Raw genomic sequence first — 22,864 nt, 5'->3', positions numbered from 1 at the left:
TGCCCAAAGAATAAAAAAATAAGAAACCATCTTCCAAATTAAAAAAATTCATATTTTTGTGTGTATAACACAAATTCACAGATTTTAAAAGTACAGTTAAAAGATATCTACTTTTTAAATGCTGTATATTTCAAATAGAGAAGATAGAGTGGCGACTGAATACTACTTTTGAACTGTTAATCAGAAATTAAATAAAACATTTCATAAAAAAAGAAACAGATTTTTATATCTAAGATACAATTTATTCCCTGTATGCTTTTATTAGGTGAAAGTTAACTACTTCATGTTACAAAATAGTCATTTTTAAACTACTCTTAAAACAAAAAAGTTAATATACAGCTGAGATCAACATCAATTACAGCAGTTTTTGACAATATCAGTCCTTAAAGAGAGTAGTAAAAGAAAGATTTGATTTCTATACAGTCAAAACAATTAGACTGATTAAACCATAAAATAATTCATTTTGATTCATGCATTGCATATATTATACTGTTTTTCTTTAACAGTTACTTTAGTCTATTAAATAAAAGCAAAGAATTGATTTCTTGTGATTATGCAATCTAAACTTGTTATAAGTCAAATGATAAAGGCAGGTGTAATGAATACCTGAGGAAGATTTTGAAAGCGTTCTTCCCTAAGAATAATAAAATTATTAGAGATAATTCCTTCTAATAACTGTTTTTTTAAGAACAGGAGAAAAGAAACATATTCAAATAGTTATAAATCAGTAAACTATCATTAGAGCTGATTCCAAACATTCTTCCCTTGAGAATTAATTAACTTTCTGCAATGAAGACAGAATCTATTTTATCTTACTTTGAAACCAACTGTCAGTGGCTGGTTGGGGTAGTGCATTAGAACAAAGCTCAGAGGGAAATTCTGCAGTCCTAGATGATCTATCTATATGTCTGCAATGGGAGCAAGAGAGAAATGGTGGTGTCCGTGTTGAGGATTTGCTGACCTTGTTTTTATACACTTTCTCTTAATCTCAGAACTATTTCATAAAATTGTCTGTCATTATGGGTTCAAACATACAACATAAGCAATGACAAAAATTCCTGTGTTAGAGATCTCTCTAACTAAACTTTAATAAAATATGGTATGTTATAAATATTATTAAGTATAACATATTTAGAGTTTATCCCTAAGATAACATATAGTGGCTAACTGGATGTAAGAAAAAAAAATCCACAGGTTATATCTGTATGAGTGTTCCTATGAAGATACTTAGTTGTAACATTATAGTGATTTATTCTTGTAATTTCCTCTACAAGGTGAATTACAAATTACTATTATACTGGTTTCCCATGGTCTGAACATTCTGAGAAATGGCAAATTCTCAGTTATAAATAAGTTTAACATTAATCATGCTTCATAAGTTTAACATTAATCATGCTTCTTTTCAAAGACATGATAGTTAACTTCAAAAGCACTGCTTAAAATTAAATTTCATTGTCTAATGAGTTATTTTACGATAAATTCCACTGCTAATTTGTTTCTGAATGTCCATATATTCAGAATATTTATATGTATTGTTTAGTATTTCCCTATTGCTTACATTTGATAAATATCTAAAAAAATTCATGTAATAGCATATAGATTAGATTTTTTACTATAGTTCTAGTTACAAATATTAACTATAATAATAGAGTGTATTTTATTCTGTAGTTTTTAAAGTAAAGAGATTCATTTTTACAGATGATTAATTTGTCACACTGACAATTGATCACAACTCTTTAACCTGTTAGGTAACATAAAAGTATAATGTTTTTAGATGGGGATGTTATATTATAGACAATAAAGTCTTAAATATTTCCATCATTAAGTGTTATACCTAATAAAAAGTCAAACTTAGTAATGAACTTTCATTTCCATATCCTTAAAATCTGAAATGGTAAGTAAATTTTCTCTATTAGTTTTAGTAAAAACAGTTTAAAATCTTAAAAGAAGGCAATCCAATGATAGTATCAACTTTTTCTTATCTAACAGTTGGTCTCTGATTAACATTAAATTGAACAATATGAATAAAATAAGTTAAAGATTGACAAGGTATCCTAAAATAACATTTGAGGCACTGTATTTTCATAATTGTAAAGCAGCTATTTTTTTTTTAATAACTGAGAAGCAATCCTTAACCTTTATGAAAAGATTTTCCTTCTAAAGCCTGAAATTCAGCATTATAATGTAGAAACATTAGACATGCAAAACACCTAGCAAGCTCTAGGAAACCAAAAATCTGCAAATGATGATACATATTGTACTATAGAAAGCAGACCTTCCTAACAAAATATGGTTCACAGTAAGGCTTAAGGCATATGATATTTTTCTGAAGAATTGTTATTGGAGAGTTATCCAGAGTCTGAATGCTAATATGATGAAGTTGACTGGATCATTAAAAAAATGAAAAAGGAACCATGTACATTATCTTTTAGGTCTTTGGTCTTCAATAGACATATCAGATATGTACACAGTCCTTTTTCTTTGGGCCCAGAATACAAGTAGGATTTAATTGTGTGCTAACTACTCTATATAACACAAGCAATTACCTATTGTGAAACAAAAATAGCTATAAAGCAGGATTTCAATTCCAGTCAGAAATTCACCAAATTATGCCACAAGGAATGTTATTTGCACAACTTTTCTCAGTGCAACATCGCCATCGTGAAAGGTGGCAATGATAGTATTACTACCTTTAAAAATGTACAAATTATTTTTATTAGAGATAATAGTACATACCGACTTTGATAGTTTTCTTTCCATAACGCAAAACAAAAGGAATGTATTGAAATTAGGTGATATCTATAATTATTAAACTTTAATCAATGCATTAAGAAACAGGTAGCTGGTGATCGAATGCGTAAGTTGCTCTTTCCTTACTGTATTTTTCAGACCACTTACGAGTTAGATCTAGATAAAGACTTGGTTTATGAGGCCGGTAATCCAGGTACACGGTATTACTGATTCTTTTGGGAACAGCTTTTTCAATCTGAGTTCCTTCATGCCACTCATTAAAAGAGGTGATGGAAATTATACTGGGGTGGGCTTGGAGTGCAGCACTCAGAGCATCCTCATAATATTTCCCATTGACTCGGTTGCGAGTGTTTTGAGTGTTCCACGGACGGATGCTGGTATCTATGTATCCTGGGCCCACACTTGGGATGAACATTAGGTCGAACTGATCACAAAAAAATTTTAGCTTAGCCCAGTTCTCATAGGATGAGCCGTAAGTAAAGCCATTTGTGGCAAAATACGTATAAATTCCATCAAAACCACCTCGAAGAATTTCATATCTATGTTTTTTTTCTACTAGAAGTGCAATAAACAATGCATCATAAGGAGAGTTGCGAATGCTCTGAGACCCTGAGCTGGTTAAGAGATTGGCCCATTTTTCAGCTGTTGTGATATAGGAATCATAGACATAAAACAGTGGAAGAGCACTGCCATTCTTAGTCTTGTACCTGTAAAAGGCAGGATGATTTCCATATCTAGAATACAAACATATATGAAAGCAAAATGAATATTCATAACTCAGTTGCAATAGACAATAATTGTTTATGTATTGAAAATGAAGGTAATCAGTGCAGTTTAAGCACACTGTTCACCTTTGGGGAATTAGCTATATAAGTGTAAACATTAAAAATGCATTTTTAATTTTACACATTGAAAAATGAGATACTGGATACATTAAGACATTAACAAATAAGAAATTATACTGAGGTTTAGAAATGATGACTAACACAATAAAAAGCCCATTTTCTACGTGAAAATACTGTTTTTTTTGTATAAGTGATAAATGTCCCACTGTTGCTGACATGTGTTTTGTAAGAATATGGCAGCTGTCACAGACTATTATTAGTAAACCCTTAAACAAAATGAAACTGTATTAATAGATTCTTTCCTTGTAATCATACTAAATGAAAATATTAGATGTGGATCTACCATATCTAATAGCAATTCAAAATTGCAAAAGCAATTCACATTTCATACTCTGAACTTGCTTTTCAAAAGACAACTCTATATTCATAAGATTTGCAGAATACTAATTTAAATGTCAGATGACAGAAATCATAGTCTAATATACACATAAAACAGTAAAAACAGGAACCTGTAACTATTCATACAGAAAGTAAATTATAAGGAAATTCAGAAATGTTCTTTAAAATGATTGCAGTATTCATTACAAAATTAGTTTAAACTAATTTTAATATGTCATACTGTAAGTCATTCAAATCTCTCAAATATAAACATACTTTTCTTATAACAGTAATTATCATTGGATCATATAACAGTAATTTTAGGACAGAAGAAACTCACTTGTCTATAATGTATCTGATATTTTGGTACATGTTTTTATCATCTCGATTCTTATATGGTTCAATGTGAAAAGTGACCTAAAACAAAAAATATTGATTAGAGAAAAAATTATGATGTGAAAATAAAAAGGAAATCATATTCCATATTTTTAATAAACTTAATAACCTTAATTTAAGATGAATCCGTTTTTTATTATAGTTGATTTACAATGTGTTAATTACTGCTGTACAGTGAAGTGATTCAGTTATACATATATACACATTCTTTTTTTATATTCATATTCTTTTCCATTATGGTTTATCATAAGATATTGAATATAGTTCCCTGTGATATACAGTAATACTTTGTTGTTTATCCATTCTGTATATAAAAGCTTACATCTACCAACCCCCCTCCCCTGGCAACTACCAGTCTGTACTCTATGTCCATGATCCTGTTTCATAGATAGGTTCATCTGTGTCGTATTTTAGATTCCACATGTAAGTGATATCATATGATATTTGTCTTTCTCTTTCTGACTTCATTTAGTATGATAATCTCTAGTTGCATCCGTGTTGCTGTAACTGGCATTATTTCATTCTTTTTTTTAAAGGCTGAGTAGTATTCCATTGTATAAATGTACCACATCTTTATCCATTCGTCTGTTGATAGACATTTAGGTTGCTTCTATGTCTTGACTATTGTGAATAGTGCTGCTATGAACATTGAAGTGCATGTATCTTTTTGAATTATAGTTTTGTTTGGATATATGCCCAGGAATGGGACTGCTGGATCATATGGTAATTCTATTTTTAGTTTTCTGAGGAACCTCCATAGTGTTTTCAACAGTGGCTGCACCAACTTACATTCCCACCAACAGTGTAGGAGGGTTCCCTTTTCTCCACACCCTCTCCAGCATTTGTTATTTGTAGGCTTTCTAATGATGGCCATTCTGACAGGTGTGAAGTGGTACCTCATTGTAGTTTTGATTTGCATTTCTCTAATAATTAGCGATGCTGAGCATCTTTTTCATGTGCCTACTGGCTATCTGTATTTCTTGTTTGGAGAAATGTCTATTTAGGTCTTCTGCCCATTTTTGGATTGGGTTGTCTTTTTTGTTGAGTTGTATGAGCTGTCTGTGTATTTTGGAAATTAAGCACTTGCCGGTTGCATTGTTTGCAAATATGTTCTCCCATTCTTTAGGTTGTCTTTTTTTTTTATAAATTTATTTATTTATGGCTGCATTGGGTCTTTGTTGCTGTGTGCGGGCTTTCTCTAGTTGCGGCAAGCAGGGGCTACTCTTCGTTGCGGTGCGCAGGCTTCTCATTGTGGTGGCTTCTCTTGTTGTGGAGCACGGGCTTCAGTAGTTGTGGCTTGCAGGCTCTAGAGCCCAGGCTCAGTAGTTGTGGTGCACAGGCTTAGTTGCTCTGCATCATGTGGGATCTTCCTGGATCAGGGTTTGAACCCATGTCCCATGCATTGGCAGGTGGATTCCTAACCACTGTGCCACCAGGGAAGTCCTGTCTTTTCGTTTTGTTTATGGTTTCCTTTGCTGTGCAAAAATGACAGATTCTCCTATACCATTAAAATAGCATTCTACAAAATAATCTACATTTAATATGTACTCTTATTCAAATAATTTATAATAAAATTACTTTAAAAAATCAAAAACTAGTACTATAATGGACAATAGTTTTCAGATTGCTTGTTACTGATGTGGTTTATATATTTCTACCATGATAGCAGAAAGCAGTAACCAAGAAAGGTTATATATAAATCAAGAAAAACTAATACCATTTTGTATGTCATTTATAACTAGTGGAGTAGATTAATGGAAATATCATGTGTACTGTCTACTTAAGATCTGCAAAAACAACTATGAGAATTTTCACTTTTATTACTAATTTTACTGACTTACCATTAACCATTAAAATACTTTATGGCAATATAATAAACTAAAATATTGTCAACAAGAGTTCAGTTTCTATGAAGCATGTATGGAATTAGAGACTTCTATGCTACTGAAATATAAAATGCCTTTGTTTTCAACCACCTAATTAAAGTGAAATATATTTTACATTCATCAGTGCTACTAGTTTTCACATAAGTCAGACAGCATTTAGTGAAACTAATTCTCTACTTTTAATAAGATTTCAGTAATATTATACAAAGAAAATTTTTATTAGTCACAAAGTAAGGTCAATTTCGTTTGTGCAGTATATTGTAAGTATGGCTAGGGCAGTTAGATTTTGCAGTAGCTCTGGTATGTATATGCTTTTTAATTTCAATTGAAAGAAAAGTGGCAAGGGTATAGGTATTTTCATACTCTCATATAATGTAACCTTGGGTAATCTCCCTTTAGCTGTAACATTTCCTAAGTAAGTTTCCATTTTATACATAAAGGACACCAAATTTAAGCAAATATCCTATATTATAATGAATTTGCATTTGAAGTTGCAAACTCTACATGGCTTCCTTCTTTTTTGTAAAGTGCAGATCAATACATTTATAGTAATTCAAAAAGCCACTATTTTATACAATACTTAATAAGTTAGAAATATGAGGGAAAATATTAATTGCAATAATATTACCTTGTAGGCTTAGTGAATAATGTGATGTATCACCATTCCACTGTTCCATTTGGAAAAATCTATTAGACCAATATACTATAATGACTTTAAAAATGATAGAATGCTATATACAAAATCAAATGTTTGCATTATCTTTAGATGGGGAAGTAAGAAAGAGTCCTATAAGTGTTCCCTCATTTCATGCTTCTAATTTTGACCATGTACCCAAAGTGTACTTCCTAAAGTGAAAGTATGATGATCCTGGAGAGTGATATTAGCAATATGATGACATAAAATGTTCCTACAATTTATTCCTTTTTACATCAACAAATTGGACATTCATACATGAGCAAAAGTGCCTTTGTGGTGTTCTGGGACCTAGTGTCTTATTCCAAGGAACACAGGAGTTGTCTCACTCACCACAAAGATGGTAAGAGACAAACGTCTGCTCAAGGTGGGGAACCAGAGGAGCCAGCCAAACTGCCTAGACCCCTTTTGTTCTTGCCAGGCAAAAAACTGTGTCAGTAAAAACCCAGGCAGGCACTCACATACAAGACAGAGAACTTGCAGAAGTCTAGACCTCCCAACGGGAAACTCCAGCACACAATGGGAAACTCCAGCACATAACTGGAGACAAAAAAAAAAAAATCTAGTTTGGTTGCAACAGAAGGCAGTAGAGAAGCTTTCCTGGCACCATGCCTCTGCCCAAAGAAACACTGAAAGGGGAAAAGGAAAGCAGTGAGTGAGTGCCCAGCTATCCCAGCTAGACTGGAAGTGGTTGGAAAAATCATTTCTCCACCAGCAACTGGAGTACTAAGATGGGAGCTTTAGAACCAGGGGTAGGGAGGATATTAGGAAAGATGCAAATTAGAACTTCAGTTGGTGGGAAAGGGATTGTTCTTAGCAGAAGTCCACCTAGGAGCCACTGGGATCACCCTACTGGATCTGCAGGTGCCCCCAATGTACCCAGTGGTAAACCCACACTTTCCCCCCACTCTATGTTTGCTCCTTGTGTGGGGTCCCAAGTGCCAATGCAAGAGAAAGCTCCAGTAGACTGAGAGCATGCTCAGAAACCATGAACTTGAGCTATAGCAACCTTTTAGAAAACAGGAGAGGTTTCCAATAGCCAGCCTGGTGAACTGTAAGAAACAGAGATGGCATAAATGTTTAAAAACTCACCCAAAAGAGGGAACAAGAAGACTGGAGCAGGTATAAATTCACAAAAACAGTAAAAACTTGGATAATATCAACACTATAGAATATAACATACCATCTGCTGAAGGCAACAAGAAAAGAGTTAAGAAGGTATCTATGACTTCATATGCAAAAACAACAATGCAAATCTAAAGGGATTATGAAACATCAAGGAAACATGGCATCACATAAAAATTATCTATTTCTAGCAATCAATCAAACTCAAAGGCACAGAATATTGCAACCTATCTGATAAAGAGTTGAAAATAGATGTTATAAAAAACTCAACAGGTTACAAGAAAACTCAGAAAGACAATTGAATAAAATCAGAAATAAAATATGTGAACAAAATGACCCTTTATTAAAGAGAAAGAGATTTTAAAAAAGAACCAAACAAAAATTCTGGCGCTAGATAGCATGCAATGCAGAGAATATGTAGCAAGGCAGAGCATATGAAGATAGAAAAACTGACTTGGAGGATAGAAATTTTGAAATAACACAAAAGAGAAGAGGGAACTTAGAAAAAGAGCAAAGAAAGCCTACATGATCTATGGATATCCATATATCCATCCATATATCCTGACAAATGTCAGGATAATCGGAATTCCAGACAGAGAAGGCAGCGGCAGGAAGTTAACTTAAAGAATAATCCAAAATCTGAGGAAAGACTTGGACATACAAGTCCACAAAGCTAGTAGATCATCCTAGTATCTCAATGCAAAAAGACATTGTCCAAGATATTAAAGGCAGGCAAGGGAAAAAAAAAGAAGAGAACTTACAAAGGACTGCCAATAGCGCTATCAGCAGATTTCTCTGTAGAAATTCAATAGGCCAGAGGACAGTGGAATGACATATTTGACGAGTTGAAAGATAAAAATGGCCAGCCAAAACTACTTTATCTAGCAAAGTTATCCTTTAGATATGAAGAAGTAAAGCCTCTCCCAGACAAAATCTGAGGGAGTTCACCACTATTAGATCTGCCTTGCAAGAAATGCTGAAAGGAGTTCTCCAATCTGAAATGAAAACATAAAAAATTACAAAATACTCTGGTAAAGATGAGAAACATACAGCCAGACTTAGAAAACTATAATTCTGTAGGAGGATGGTGTGTTAACTACTCAACTATAGTATAAAGGTTAAATGAAAGTAGGAAAAATAACTATACCTACTATAAGTTAATAAATAATAAATATAAAAAAGAGGTAAACTGTGGCATCAATATGCAAAAGGGAGGAGCAAAATAATGGATACCTGAGGGGTTAAAGATAAGTGTCTATAAACCTAAAATGGACTGTTTTATCTAAGAGATGTTTTATGGAACCCCCCCTTGATAACCACAAAGCACAAATCTAGAGCAGACGCACAAAAGAGGGGGGAAAAGAGCATACCACCATGAAAAATAACCAATTTACAAATGTAGGCAGACAGAGAGAAAAAGAAATAATGGAAATACAAAACCAGACTGCAGTTGATAAGATTACATATTAATAATTGCTCTGAATGTAAATGGATTGACTTCACCAATGAAAAGGCACATAGTGACTGGATGGATAAAGAAACAAGACCAAACTGCATGGTGTTCTTAAGAGATCCCATTAAACTTTAAGGATGCACACAGACTCAAAGTGAAGGGGTGGAAAAGATATTACATGCAGGTAGAAACTGCAGTGGAACATAAATTTCGGAATGTAAATTTAAACAGGGATGAAAAATTAAATGACCAAGTAGAAGCTAACTTTTTATGGAAATGTTTCCATGTGCTATGACAATTATTTTTGTGTTTCTTCTGGTTATTTTCCTCCATATCAACAGATCTTTATAATTCACTGTACTTAAGATGATTACTGTTATCTTTCTTTACAAAATTATGTCTCAGCAATTGTCAAATGTTTTTGTTTCTTTGTAGTTTTACTTTATAATTTTATTGACGTAAATATATCTCTGTTGTAGTAGGAAAAATAAATGGTTCTGGTGATGAGGGTGATGTAGGAAGATCTTGAACCTACCTCCTCCCATAGACACACCAAATCTACAGCTAAATATGGAACAATCTCCTCCAAAAAGAACCTGGTGGAGTGACCCCATCATCACATCTGGCAAACGAGACGGAAACCACATCAAAGCAGGTAGGAAAGGCTGAGATACAATCTCACCATAAAGCCCATCCCAGCAGTGACATACAATCAGGAGAGAACTCAAAACCCAGAGCTTCTCCCTGAAGAACAAATAGCTTGTATCCCACATCTGGCATACCAGTTTCTAAGACAAGCCCCTGAAAGATGAGTCCCCAAAATATCTGGCTTTGAATAGCCAAAGGGATGTAGCTCTTAAAGAGTTTGCATGCAGACTCATCCATCCCAGGACCAGTGCAGAAGAAGCCCTTCAAAGAGCACCCAGATTTTACGTAAAATAAACTCATTTGCTAGTTTTAAAAGCATTGGTCTGAGAGGCAAGGGTCTGCTGGGATATTCTATGGGGAAAGAGGCTGGAGGGTTCTATCTTCCTGTTCACCCTCTGCTTGTTAAAGCCAGCAGGTGCCATTTTTTTACTTTCTTTTCCTTTTTATCTTTTTCTTCTTTCAGCAGGTGCTGTCCCTGTACTCTCCATCTGCCCCACTCCATGTAGTGGGTGTCACTGTTGAGCTCTTCCTCTGTCATGCTCTAGAGCACCAGTATTTCCCAGAGGGGAGCTTCTACCTGGTGACCCACATTTTGCAGCTGCCACAAAGGGACACCTCTTGATCACATGGACCTGGAGGCCAGGGGAGCTTGTGTCCTGGGTCCTATGGGACTGTAACAACACAGTTTTTGGTAGAGTACCACTCCCATGGCATTGCACAGATATCCAACAGAAACATACTCAGTCTTTCTGAGAAACAGGCCTACTTCCTTCTGTAGCAGCTTTGGCCTGTGGGGCAGGCTTCTGGTTTTGCACACTTATAGGAGCCTACAGAGGTACTCTCAGGGAAGGGAGACAGTGGGCACAATCTTTGCACTCTCTCTCTGCCTTGCTCCAGATCACTGTTGTCTTCAGAAAAGGAGTTATATTCCTATATCCTTGGCTGGTGCCCTGATTTTTGTAGCTTGCCAGAGGATGCCTCTATATCACTTGGCTCTGGTGGTCAGGGGGAGCTTCAGGTTTGGCACAGTTCCAGAGTCTACAGAGGCACTCAGGGTATGGAGGTCAGAGAATGCCATCTTTTTGCTCTCCCTCTGCCTCGCTATAGCTCACTGGTATCTCCCAGAAAAGAACACTTAACTGGAGCCCCAATTTTTATGACTGCCACCCAGCAAACACCCCCAGATCACCTGGCTCTGGTGGCCAGCAGGGCTTACACTGTGGTCCTACAGTTCTGAATATATTTGCACTTGTTAAAATCTGCTGGCTGAGGGTCTAAATTCTAATCAGCCTGAATCTAGGTGCTACCTGAAATCCTCTCCTTAAGGACGGTGACTGGTCTCAGCACACTTCAACTACTAGAAGCTATTAAAAATAAAATAGGCTGCTTAGACAACTACAAAAGTTTGAGACAACCAAGAGCTAGGGAAGGGCTGAATGATAAAGTTCATCTCATATGCAAGGCCAATGCTTTAAGACAGAGAGAGGTGAATGTATCATCAAATGCATAGAAACCAACACAGAGAGTCAAGCAAAATGAAGAAATAGAGGAATATATTCCAAATGAAAGAACAAGATAAAACCTCAGGGGGAAAAACCCTTAAAGAAACAGAGATAAGTAAGTAATCTGATAAGAGTTGAAAAGTAATGGTAATAAAAATGCTAACCAAATTCAAGGAGAGAATGGTTGAACACAGTGAAAACGTCAACAAAGAGAAAATGTAACAAAGAGGTCACAGAGCTGAAAAATACACTAGAGAGGTTCAACAGCAGACTAGAAGCAGCAGAAGAAAGGATCACTGAACTTGAAGACAGGGCAAGAGGCACTCACCTAATCCCAGCAGCAAAAAGAATGAAAACCAGTGAAGATAAATTAAGGGACTTCTGGGACACTTGTGTGAATAGTGACTGAAAAATTCCCCAACCTGAGGAAAAAAATACATCCAGATCAAGGAAGCCCAGAGAGTGCCAAATAAAATGAACCCAAAGAGAACCACACCTAGACATACTATACTTAAAATGTCAAAATTAAACATAAGAACCCACACATATATAGTCAAGTAATCTATGATAAAGGAGCCAAAATATACAATGGGTAAAGGACAGCCTCTTCAATAAATGGTGTTAGGAAAACTGGATCACTACCTTACATCATATAGAAAAAATAACTAAAAGTGGGTTAACTTGAATGTAAGACTGGAAACCATAAAACTAGAAGAAAATATAGGCAGTAAGCTCAGTGACATAGGTCTTGGCTGCAAGTTTTTGGATTTGACAACAAAACCAAAGGCAACAAAAGCAAAAATAAACAAGTGGGACTACATCAAACTAAAAAGTTTCTGTACAGCAAAGGAAAATATCAACAAATAGAAGCAACAGAAGAAAATATTTGCATATCATGTATCTGATAAGGGGTTATTATCCAAAATATATAAAGTTCTCCAACTCAGTAGCAGAAACCTATTAAAAAATGGGCAAAGGTTCTAAAAGGATATTTTTCCAAAGAAGACATACAGAGGGCCAACACACACACACAAAAAAACACTCGAAATCACTACTCATCAGGGAAATGCAAACTAAAACCACGATAAGATACCACTGCATGCATATCAGAATGACTATTATCAAAAAGAAATAAAAAGTGTTGGCATGCATGTAGAGAAAAGGAAACTCTTGTGCACTATTTTTGGGAATGCAAATTGGTACAGCCACTATGGAAAACAGTAGGGAGTTACTTAAAAAGTTAAAAATCAAACTATCATATGGTCAGGCAATTCCATTACTGGGTATATGTTTGAGGAAGACAAAAACACTATGTCAAAAAGATACATGCACCCTCATGGTCACTGCAGCATTATTTACATAGCCAAGATAAGAAAGGAAACAACCCAATGTCCATCAATGTATGAATGGATTAAAAAAATGATGTGTATCTATATAACACATATCCCACCATAAAAATGAATGAAATAGGCTGCCCTGGTGGCGCAGTGGTTGAGAGTCCACCTGCCGATGCAGGAGACACGGGTTCGTGCCCGGGTCCGGGAAGATCCCACATGCGGCTGGGCCCATGAGCCATGCGTCCAGAGCCTGTGCTTTGCAACGGGAGAGGCCACAACAGTGAGAGGCCCGCGTACCACCAAAAAAAAAGAATGAAATCTTGCTGTTTGCAACAACATGAATTAACCTTGAGGGCATTATGCTAACTGAAGTAAGTCAGACAGAGAAATACAAATACCATACGATCTCAATTACATGTGGAAAAGACAAAACAACAAAAAAACCAAGCTCATAGATACAGAGAACAGATTGGTGGTTGCCAGAGCATGGAGGAGGAATGTGGGCAAAACATACAAATTTCCAGATAAAAGATAAGTATAGCATAGGAATGTAATGTACTGAATAATGGCTATAATTCATAATACTGTATTGCATATTTGAAAGTCCTTGAGAGAGTAGATCTTAAAAGTTCTCATCACAAGAAAAAAAATTTTGGAACCATATATGGTGATGGATGTGAACTAGACTCATTGTAGTTAACCATTTCACAGTATATTTAAATGTCATATCTTTACCTTGTACACCTGAAACTAATATGTTGCATGTCAATTATATTTTAATTTTTAAAAAAGTAAAAAAAAAGTAAAAAAAATTAAAGAATATCTCAAATGAAAATGGAAACATAACACACAATCCTATGGTGTTGCAAAAGCAGTTCTGAGAGTGAAAAATGCATATATTAAGAAATGAAAAAGATCACAAATAAACAACCTAACTAGGCCCAAAGTTAGCAGAAGAAAGGGAATAATAAAGATCCTAGCAGAAATAAATGAAATAGAGACCAGAAAAACAATATAAAACATCAAGAGGTGGTTTTTCAGGGGGAAAAAAAAAAAGGAAAAGCCTCAAGCATAACTAAGAAAACAAAAGTAAAGACTGAAATAAAGTCAGAAATGAAAGAGAATAAATTACAACTGACACTACAGAAATATATGTTATGATAAGAGACTACTATGAACAACTATAAGCCAAAAAATTAGATAACCTAGAAGAAATGGATATTTTTCTAGAATCATTTAACCATCCAAGACTGAACCAGGAAATGGAAAGTATGAACAGACCAATAACACTTAAGGAGATTGAATCAGTAATCAAAAGCATCCCAACCCTGAAAACCCCAAGACCAGATGGTTTCACTGGTGAATTCTACCAAATATTTCAAGAAGAATTAATGCCAATCTTTTTCACTTTTCTAAAAAACTGGAGAGGAGGGAATACTTCTGAACTCATTCTATATGCCAGTATTACCCTGATACCAAAGCCAGAAAAGAACCCTACAAGAATAGAAAACTATAGACCAATATCCCTATAAAACATAGATGCAAAAATTCTCAACAAAATACTAGCAAATTCAAGAATTCAGTAAAAGGATTATGTACCATGACCAAGTTGGATTTATTACTGGGATTCAAGGATGGTTCAACATATGCAAATCAATAAATGATACAGCACATTAACAGAATGAAAGATTAAAATCATATGATCTCAATAAATGCAGAAACAGCGTCTGACAAAACACATTCTTTCTTGATAAAAACTCTTAACAGATTGTGTATAGAAGAAACACACCTAATTATATTGAAAGCAATATACACTAAACCCACTTCACCCACTCAGTGAAGAAAAAGTGAAAGTTTTTCCTCTAAGATCAGGAACAAGGTGCTCACTTTTACTTCTCTTATTCAACCTAGTACTTAAGTATCCTATCTAGAACAATCAGGCCAAAGAAATAAAAGGCATCCAAACAGTAAAGGAAGTCACTATTGTCAGATGATATGATCTTATATATTGAACATCCCAAAGATTCAACATTGCAGGACATAAAATCAGTACACAGAAATCAGCTGCATTTCTATTACACTAAAAACGAAACATCTGAAAAATTAAAAAAAAAAAAAAACCACTATCACATTCACAGTAGCATCAAAAACAAAATACCTAGTAATAAATTTAACCAAGGAAATGAAAGACCTGTACAGTGAAAGCTACAAGACTTTGACTGAAGAAATCAAAGACAACACAATATAATGGAAAGACATGCCATATTCATGAATTGGAAGAGCTAATATTGTTAAAATTAACTGCCCAAAGCCAATTATAGATTCAACACAATCTCTATCAAAATCCAATGGCATTTTTCACAGAAATAGAAAAAACAACCCTCAGACTTGTATGGAACCACAAAAGACCTTGAATAGCCAAAGTAATCTTGAGACAAAAGAACAAAGCTGGAGGCATCACACTCCATTTTCAAACTATATTACAAATCTATTGTAATAAAAACCGTATGGTATTGACATAAAAGCAGACACAGGAATCAATGAAACGAAGTAGAGAGCCCAGAAATAAACCAACACAGATGGTCAATTACTCTGACAAAGGAACCAACAATATATAATGAGTAAAGGACAGTCTCTTCAATAAATGGTGTTGGGAAAACTGGATAACCACATGGAAAAAAAGAAAACTGGACCCCTACCCTTACACCACTCACAAAAATTGCCTCAAAATAGATTAAAGATTTAAAGATTTAAACATAAAACCTGAAACTGCAAAACTCTTAGAAGAAAACAGCTCCATGACATTGGTCTTATTAATGATATTTTGCATATGACATCCAAAGCACAAACAGTGTACAAAATTTAAAAAACGTAAGTGGAACTAGATCAAACTCCAAAGTTTATGCAATGCTAACGAAACAACTAACAAAATGAAAAGGTAACTACAGAATGGTAGAAAATATTTGCAAACCATGTGTTGGATAGGGGTTAATGTCCAAAATTTATAAAGAACTCATACAACTCACTTTTTAAAAATCTGATTAAAAAATGGGCGGAGGACCTGTAGAGACTTTTTTTTCCAAAGAAGACAACAAAATGGCCAACAGTTACATGAAAAGGGGCTCAACATCACTAATCATAAGGGAAATGCAAATCAAAACTAAAATGACATAGTCATAAAAACAGATGTGAGGTGCTATCATCAAAAAGATAAGAAATAAGTGTTGGGTGAGGATATGGAGAAAAGGGAACCTCTTTTCTTGCCTTGGGTAGTTCCTTCAAAGAAATGAAATCACCTGCACCCCCATGTTCATTGCAGCATTATTTACAATAGCCAATACATGAAAACAATGTTAAGAGTCATCTATGGATAAATGGATAAAGAAAATGTGGCGCATACACACACACACAATGAAAAGTTATTCAGTCATGAGAAAAATGGAAATGCTGCCATTTGTTTACAACATGGATGGACCTTGAGGTCATTATGCCAAGTGAGATGGATTGGACAACGAAAGACAAATATTGTATGATATCTCTTATAGTGGAATCCAAAATAAAATAAACTTGAAAAAACAGAAAGGAATGGTGGTTACCAAAGGCTAGGATGTAGGGAAATGAAAGAGATGTTGTTTAAAAATATATACTTGGGGCCTCCCTGGTGGCGCAGTGGTTGAGAGTCCGCCTGCTGATGCGGGGGACATGGGTTCATGCCCCGGTTCGGGAAGATCCCACATGCCGCGGAGCGGCTGGGCCTGTGAGCCATGGCCGCTAAGCCTGCGCATCTGAAGCCTGTGCTCCACAACAGGAGAGGCCACAACAATGAGAGGCCCGCATACCAAAAAAAAAAAAAAAATATATATATATATATATATACACTTGCAACTAGTAGATAAATAAGTTATGGAGATCTAGATCTAATCTAACAGTGATTATAAACAACAAAACTGTATTACATTAAACTTGCTAATCAACTCTCTTAACTGTACCCATCACTAGAAGAAATGGTAATTGTGTATCATGATAGAGGTATTAGCTATCAATGACAGTAATATTGCAATATAAATGTATCCAATCAGTTATATACCTTAAACTTACATAATTTTATGTCAATTATACTTCAATAAAATGAAAACTTAAGCAAAAATCTGATGATGCTTTTCTCCTTCTCAAAGTCCTCCACTCACTCCTGCACACCCTCCACTCCCCACTACAATTATACTGAGGTAGATCTTCCTACCTATGTGCCATCATACTCCTCCTGCAAATACTTGTGTTTGTCTCTGACCTCCAGTAGATTGCAAGGTCTCAAGTGCATAGAAAATATCTTATCCTTCTTAGTACTACCAGCATCTCCAACAGTACCTGCCACACAGCAGACCCTGAATGCATGAATGCATGCAGGAGTGAATGAATGATTTCCATGCAATAGGTAACAAATTAAACTCTAGGTCTGCCATTTATGTACCCCATTTAGGTAATATTCACCAAATTTTCACCATAAATTCATATTATTAAGAACAATAAGGCAAAAAGGAAAAAAAAGCTCATAGACAGTAAAACATTTTTTCAAATGGAGCTGAAAAACCATTTAGAAAAGAACCACAGGGGGGACCTTGAAGATGGCGGAAGAGTAAGACGCGGAGATCACCTTCCTCCCCACAGATACACCAGAAATGCATCTACACGTGGAACAACTCCTACAGAACACCTAGTAAAGGCTGGCAGAAGACTTCAGACCTCCCAAAAGGCAAGAAGCCCCCCACGTACCTGGGTAGGGCAAAAGAAAAAAAAAAACAAGAAAAAACAGAGACAAAAGAATAGGGACGGCACCTGCACCAGTGGGAGGGAGCTGTGAAGGAGGAAAAGTTTCCACACACTAGGAAGCCCCTTCACGGGCGGAGACTGCGGGAGGCGGAGGGGGGAGCTTCGAAGCCGCGGAGGAGTGCACAGCAACGGGTGCGGAGGGCAAAGCGGGGAGATTCCCGCACAGAGGATCGGTGCCGACCGGCACTCACCAGCCCGAGAGGCTTGTCTGCTCAGCCGCCGGGGCGGGCGGGGCTGCGAGCTGAGGCTCTGAGGCTCTGGTTTCGGTTTCGGACGGAGCGCACGGAGAGGACTGGGGTTGGCGGCTTGAACATAGCCTGAAGGGGTTAGTGCACCACGGCTAGCCGGGAGGGAGTCCGGGAAAAGTCTGCACCTGCCGAAGAGGCAAGAGGCTTTTTCTTCCCTCTTTGTTTCCTGGTGCGTGAGGAGAGGGGTTTAAGAACGCTGCTTAAAGGAACTCCAGAGACGGGCGTGAGCCGCGGCTAAAAGCGCGAACCCCAGAGACGGGCGCGAGCCGCGGCTAAAAGCGCGGACCCTAGAGGCGGGCGGGAGACGTTAAGGCTGCTGCTGCCGCCACCAAGGAGCCTGTGTGCGAGCACAGGTCACTCTCCACACCCCTCCCGGGAGCCTGTCCATCCCGCCACTGCCAGGTTCCCGGGATCCAGGGACAACTTCCCCGGTAGAACGCACGGCGCGCCTCAGGCTGGTGCAAAGTCACTCTGGACTTTGCCGCCGCAGGCCCGCCCCGCACTCTGTGCCCCTCCCTCCCCGCCGGCCTGAGTGCGCCAGAGGCCCCGAATCAGCGGCTCCTTTAACCCCGTCCTGTCTGAGCAAAAAACAGACGCCCTCCAGCGACTATACGCAGACACAGGGCCAAATCCAAAGCTGAGCCCCGGTGAGCTGTGAGAACAAAGAAGAGAAAGGGAAATCTCTCCCACCAGCCTCAGAAGCAGCGGATTAAAGCTCCACAATCAACTTGATGTACCCTGCATCTGTGGAATACCTGAATAGACAACCAATCATCCCAAATTAAGGAAGTGGACTTTAGGAGCAAGATCTATGACTTTTTCCCTATTCCCCTTTTTGTGAATGTGTATGTGTATGCTTCTGTGTGAGATCTTGTCTGTATAGTCTTGCTTCCACCATTTGTCCTAGTGTTCTATCCGTCCATGGTTTTTTAAAAAATTTTTTTTAATAATCAATTTTAATTTTAATAACGTTATTATACTTTACCTTTGTTCTTTCTTTCTTTCCTTCCTTCCTTCCTTCCCTCCTTTAGACAACGAATCATCCCAAATTGAGGAGGTGGTCTCTGATAGCAAGATTTATGATTTTTCCCCCTTTACCTCTTTTAGTGAGGGTGTATGTGTATGCTTCTGTGTAAGATTTTGTCTGTATAGCTTTGCTTCCAACATTTGTCCTAAGGTTCTAACCGTCCCTTTTTTCTTTTTTATAAATAAGAATTTTTTAATTCAATAACTTTATTATACTTTATTTTATTTTTATTGTATCTTCTTTCTTTCTGTCTTTTTTCCTATTTTCCCTCCTTCTTTCCTTCCTCCCTCCCTCCCTCTCTCCTTTCTTTCCTTCTTGCCTTCTTTCCTTCTTTGCTTCTTTCTTTCTTTCTTCCTTCCTTCCTTCCCTCCTTTCCTTCTTTCTTTCCTCATACTTCTACTAATTCCCTCTACTTTTTCTCCCTTTTATTCTGAGCCGTGTGGATGAAAGGCTGTTGGTGCTCCAGCCAGGAGTCAGGGCTGTGCCTCTGAGGTAGGAGAGCCAACTTCAGGACACTGGTCAACAAGAGACCTCCCAGCTCCACATAATATCAAACAGCGAAAATCTCCCAGAGACCTCCATCTTAACACCAGCACCCAGCTTCACTCAACGACCAGCAAGCCACAGTGCTGGACAACCTATGCCAAACAACTAGCAAAACAGGAACACAACCCCACCCATTAGCAGAGAGGCTGCCTAAAATCATAATAAGGCCACAGACACCCCAAAACACACCACCAGACGTGAACCTGCCCACTAGAGAGACAAGATCCAGCCTCATCCACCACAACACAGGCACTAGTCCCCTCCACCAGGAAGCCTACACAACCCACTGAACCAACCTTAGCCACTGGAGACAGACATCAAAAACAGCAGGAACTACGAACCTGCAGTCTGCAAAAAGGAGACCCCAAACACAGTAAGATAAGCAAAATGAGAAGACAGAAAAACACACAGCAGATAAAGGAGCAAGATAAAAATGCACCAGACCTAACAAATGAAGAGGAAATAGCCAGTCTACCTGAAAAAGAATTCAGAATAATGATAGTAAGGATGATCCGAAATCTTGGAAATAGAATGGACAAAATGCAAGAAACAGTTAACAAGGACCTAGAAGAAATAAAGATGAAACAAGCAACGATGAACAACACAATAAATGAAATTAAAAGTACTCTAGATGGGATCAATAGCAAAATAACTGAGGGAGAAGAACGCATAAGTGACCTGGAAGATAAAATAGTGGAAATAACTACTGCAGAGCAGAATAAAGAAAAAAGAATGAAAAGAACTGAGGACAGTCTCAGAGACCTCTGGGACAACATTAAACACACCAACATTCGAATTATAGGGGTTCCAGAAGAGAAGAGAAAAAGAAACGGACTGAGAAAATATTTGAAGAGATTATAGTTGAAAACTTCCCTAATATGGGAAAGGAAATAGTTAATCAAGTCCAGAAAGCACAGAGAGTCCCATACAGGATAAATACAAGGAGAAATACGCCGAGACACATATTAATCAAACTGTCAAAAATTAAATACAAAGAAAGCATATTAAAAGCAGCAAGGGAAAAACAACAAATAACACATAAGGGAATCCCCATAAGGTTAACAGCTGATCTCTCAGCAGAAACCCTACAAGCCAGAAGGGAGTGGCAGGACATACTGAAAGTGATGAAGGAGAAAAACCTGCAGCCAAGATTACTCTACCCAGCAAGGATCTCATTCAGATTTGATGGAGAAATTAAAACCTTTACAGACAAGCAAAAGCTGAGAGAGTTCAGCACCACCAAACCAGCTTTACAACAAATGCTAAAGGATCTTCTCTAGGCAAGAAACACAACAGAAGGAAAAGACCTACAATAACGAACCCAAAACAATTTAGAAAATGGGAATAGGAACATACATATCGATAATTACCTTCAATGTAAATGGACTAAATGCTCCCACCAAAAGACGCAGATTAGCTGAATGGATACAAAAACAAGACCCTTATATATGCTGTCTACAAGAGACCCACTTCAGACCTAGAGACACATACAGACTGAAAGTAAGGGGATGGAAAAAGATATTCCATGCAAATGGAAACCAAAAGAAAGCTGGAGTAGCAATTCTCATATCAGACAAAATAGACTTTAAAATAAGGACTATTAAAAGAGACAAAGAAGGACACTACATAATGATCAAGGGATCGATCCAAGAAAAAGATATAACAATTGTAAATATTTATGTACCCAACATAGGAGCACCTCAATACATAAGGCAAATACTAACAACCATAAAAGGGGAAATCGACAGTAACACATTCATAGTAGGGGACTTAAACAACCCACCTTCACCCATGGACAGATCATCCAAAATGAAAATAAATAAGGAAACACAAGCTTTAAATGATACATTAAACGAGATGGAGTTAATTGATATTTATAGGACATTCCATCCAAAAACAACAGAATACACATTTTTCTCAAGTGCTCATGGAACATTCTCCAGGATAGATCATATCTTGGGTCACAAATCAAGCCTTGGTAAATTTAAGAAAATTGAAATTGTATCAAGTATCTTTTCTGACCACAACGCCATGAGACTAGATATCAATTACAGGAAAAAATCTGTAAAAAATACAAACACATGGAGGCTAAACAATACACTACTTAATAATGAAGTGATCACTGAAGAAATCAAAGAGGAAATCAAAAAATACCTAGAAACAAATGAGGATGGAGACACAACGACCCAAAACCTATGGGATGCAGCAAAAGCATTTCTAAGGGGGAAGTTTATAGCAATACAAGCCCACCTTAAGAAGCAGGAAACATCTCAAATAAACAACCTAACCTTGCACCTCAAGCAATTAGAGAAAGAAGAACCAAAAAACCCCAAAGCTAGCAGAAGGAAAGAAATCATAAAAATCAGATCAGAAATAAATGAAAAAGAAATGAAGGAAACAATAGCAAAAATCAATAAAACTAAAAGCTGGTTCTTTGAGAAGATAAACAAAATAGATAAACCACTAGCCAGACTCATCAAGAAAAAAAGGGAGAACACTCAAATCAGTAGAATTAGAAATGAAAAAGGAGAGGTAACAACTGACACTGCAGAAATAAAAGAGATCATGAGAGATTACTACAAGCAACTCTATGCCAATAAAATGGACAATCTGGAAGAAATGGACAAATTCTTAGAAATGCACAACCTGCCAAGACTGAATCAGGAAGAAATAGAAAACATGAACAGAACAATCACAAGCACTGAAATTGAAACTGTGATTAAAAATCTTCCAACAAACAAAAGCCCAGGACCAGATGGCTTCACAGGCGAATTCTATCAAACATTTAGAGAAGAGCTAACACCTATCCTCCTCAAACTCTTCCAAAATATAGCAGAGAGAGGAACACTCCCAAACTCCTTCTACGAGGCCACCATCACCTTGATACCAAAACCAGACAAGGATGTCACAAAGAAAGAAAACTATAGGCCAATATCACTGATGAACATAGATGCAAAAATCCTCAACAAAATACTAGCAAACAAAATCCAACAGCATATTAAAAGGATCATACACCACAATCAAGTGGGGTTTATTCCAGGAATGCAAGGATTCTTCAATATACGCAAATCTATCAATGTGATAAACCATATTAACAAATTGAAGGAGAAAAACCATATGATCATCTCAATAGATGCAGAGAAAGCTTTTGACAAAATTCAACACCCATTTATGATAAAAACCCTCCAGAAAGTAGGCATA

At 36.7% G+C, this 22,864-nt stretch overlaps 1 protein-coding gene across 6 annotated transcripts in view; it reads right to left on the bottom strand.

Moving 5' to 3' along the window:
• MANEA (mannosidase endo-alpha) overlaps positions 1–22,864 on the bottom strand; it is a 135,772-nt gene that overhangs the window by 56,024 nt on the left and 56,884 nt on the right. For 3 of the 6 annotated variants that reach the window (XM_082668571.1, XM_082668567.1, XM_082668568.1), the window contains 2 exons: positions 4,315–4,391; positions 241–3,485 (listed from right to left, as the gene is read on the bottom strand). The exons of the other annotated variants lie outside the window; for them this stretch is intronic. In XM_082668571.1, coding sequence (XP_082524697.1) covers positions 2,828–3,485; positions 4,315–4,346 — 690 coding nt within the window. In that variant the 5' untranslated portion in view covers positions 4,347–4,391 and the 3' untranslated portion in view covers positions 241–2,827. Of the gene's footprint in view, positions 1–240; positions 3,486–4,314; positions 4,392–22,864 lie in introns of those variants that run through there. 6 annotated transcript variants of the gene reach the window in all.

Source organism: Grampus griseus (genome assembly GCF_964374135.1).
Source record: "Grampus griseus genome assembly, chromosome: 13".
NCBI lineage: Eukaryota > Metazoa > Chordata > Mammalia > Artiodactyla > Delphinidae > Grampus > Grampus griseus.
The sequence above is the reverse complement of the archived record's forward strand: the minus strand, read 5'-3'. Positions and strand labels throughout refer to the sequence as shown.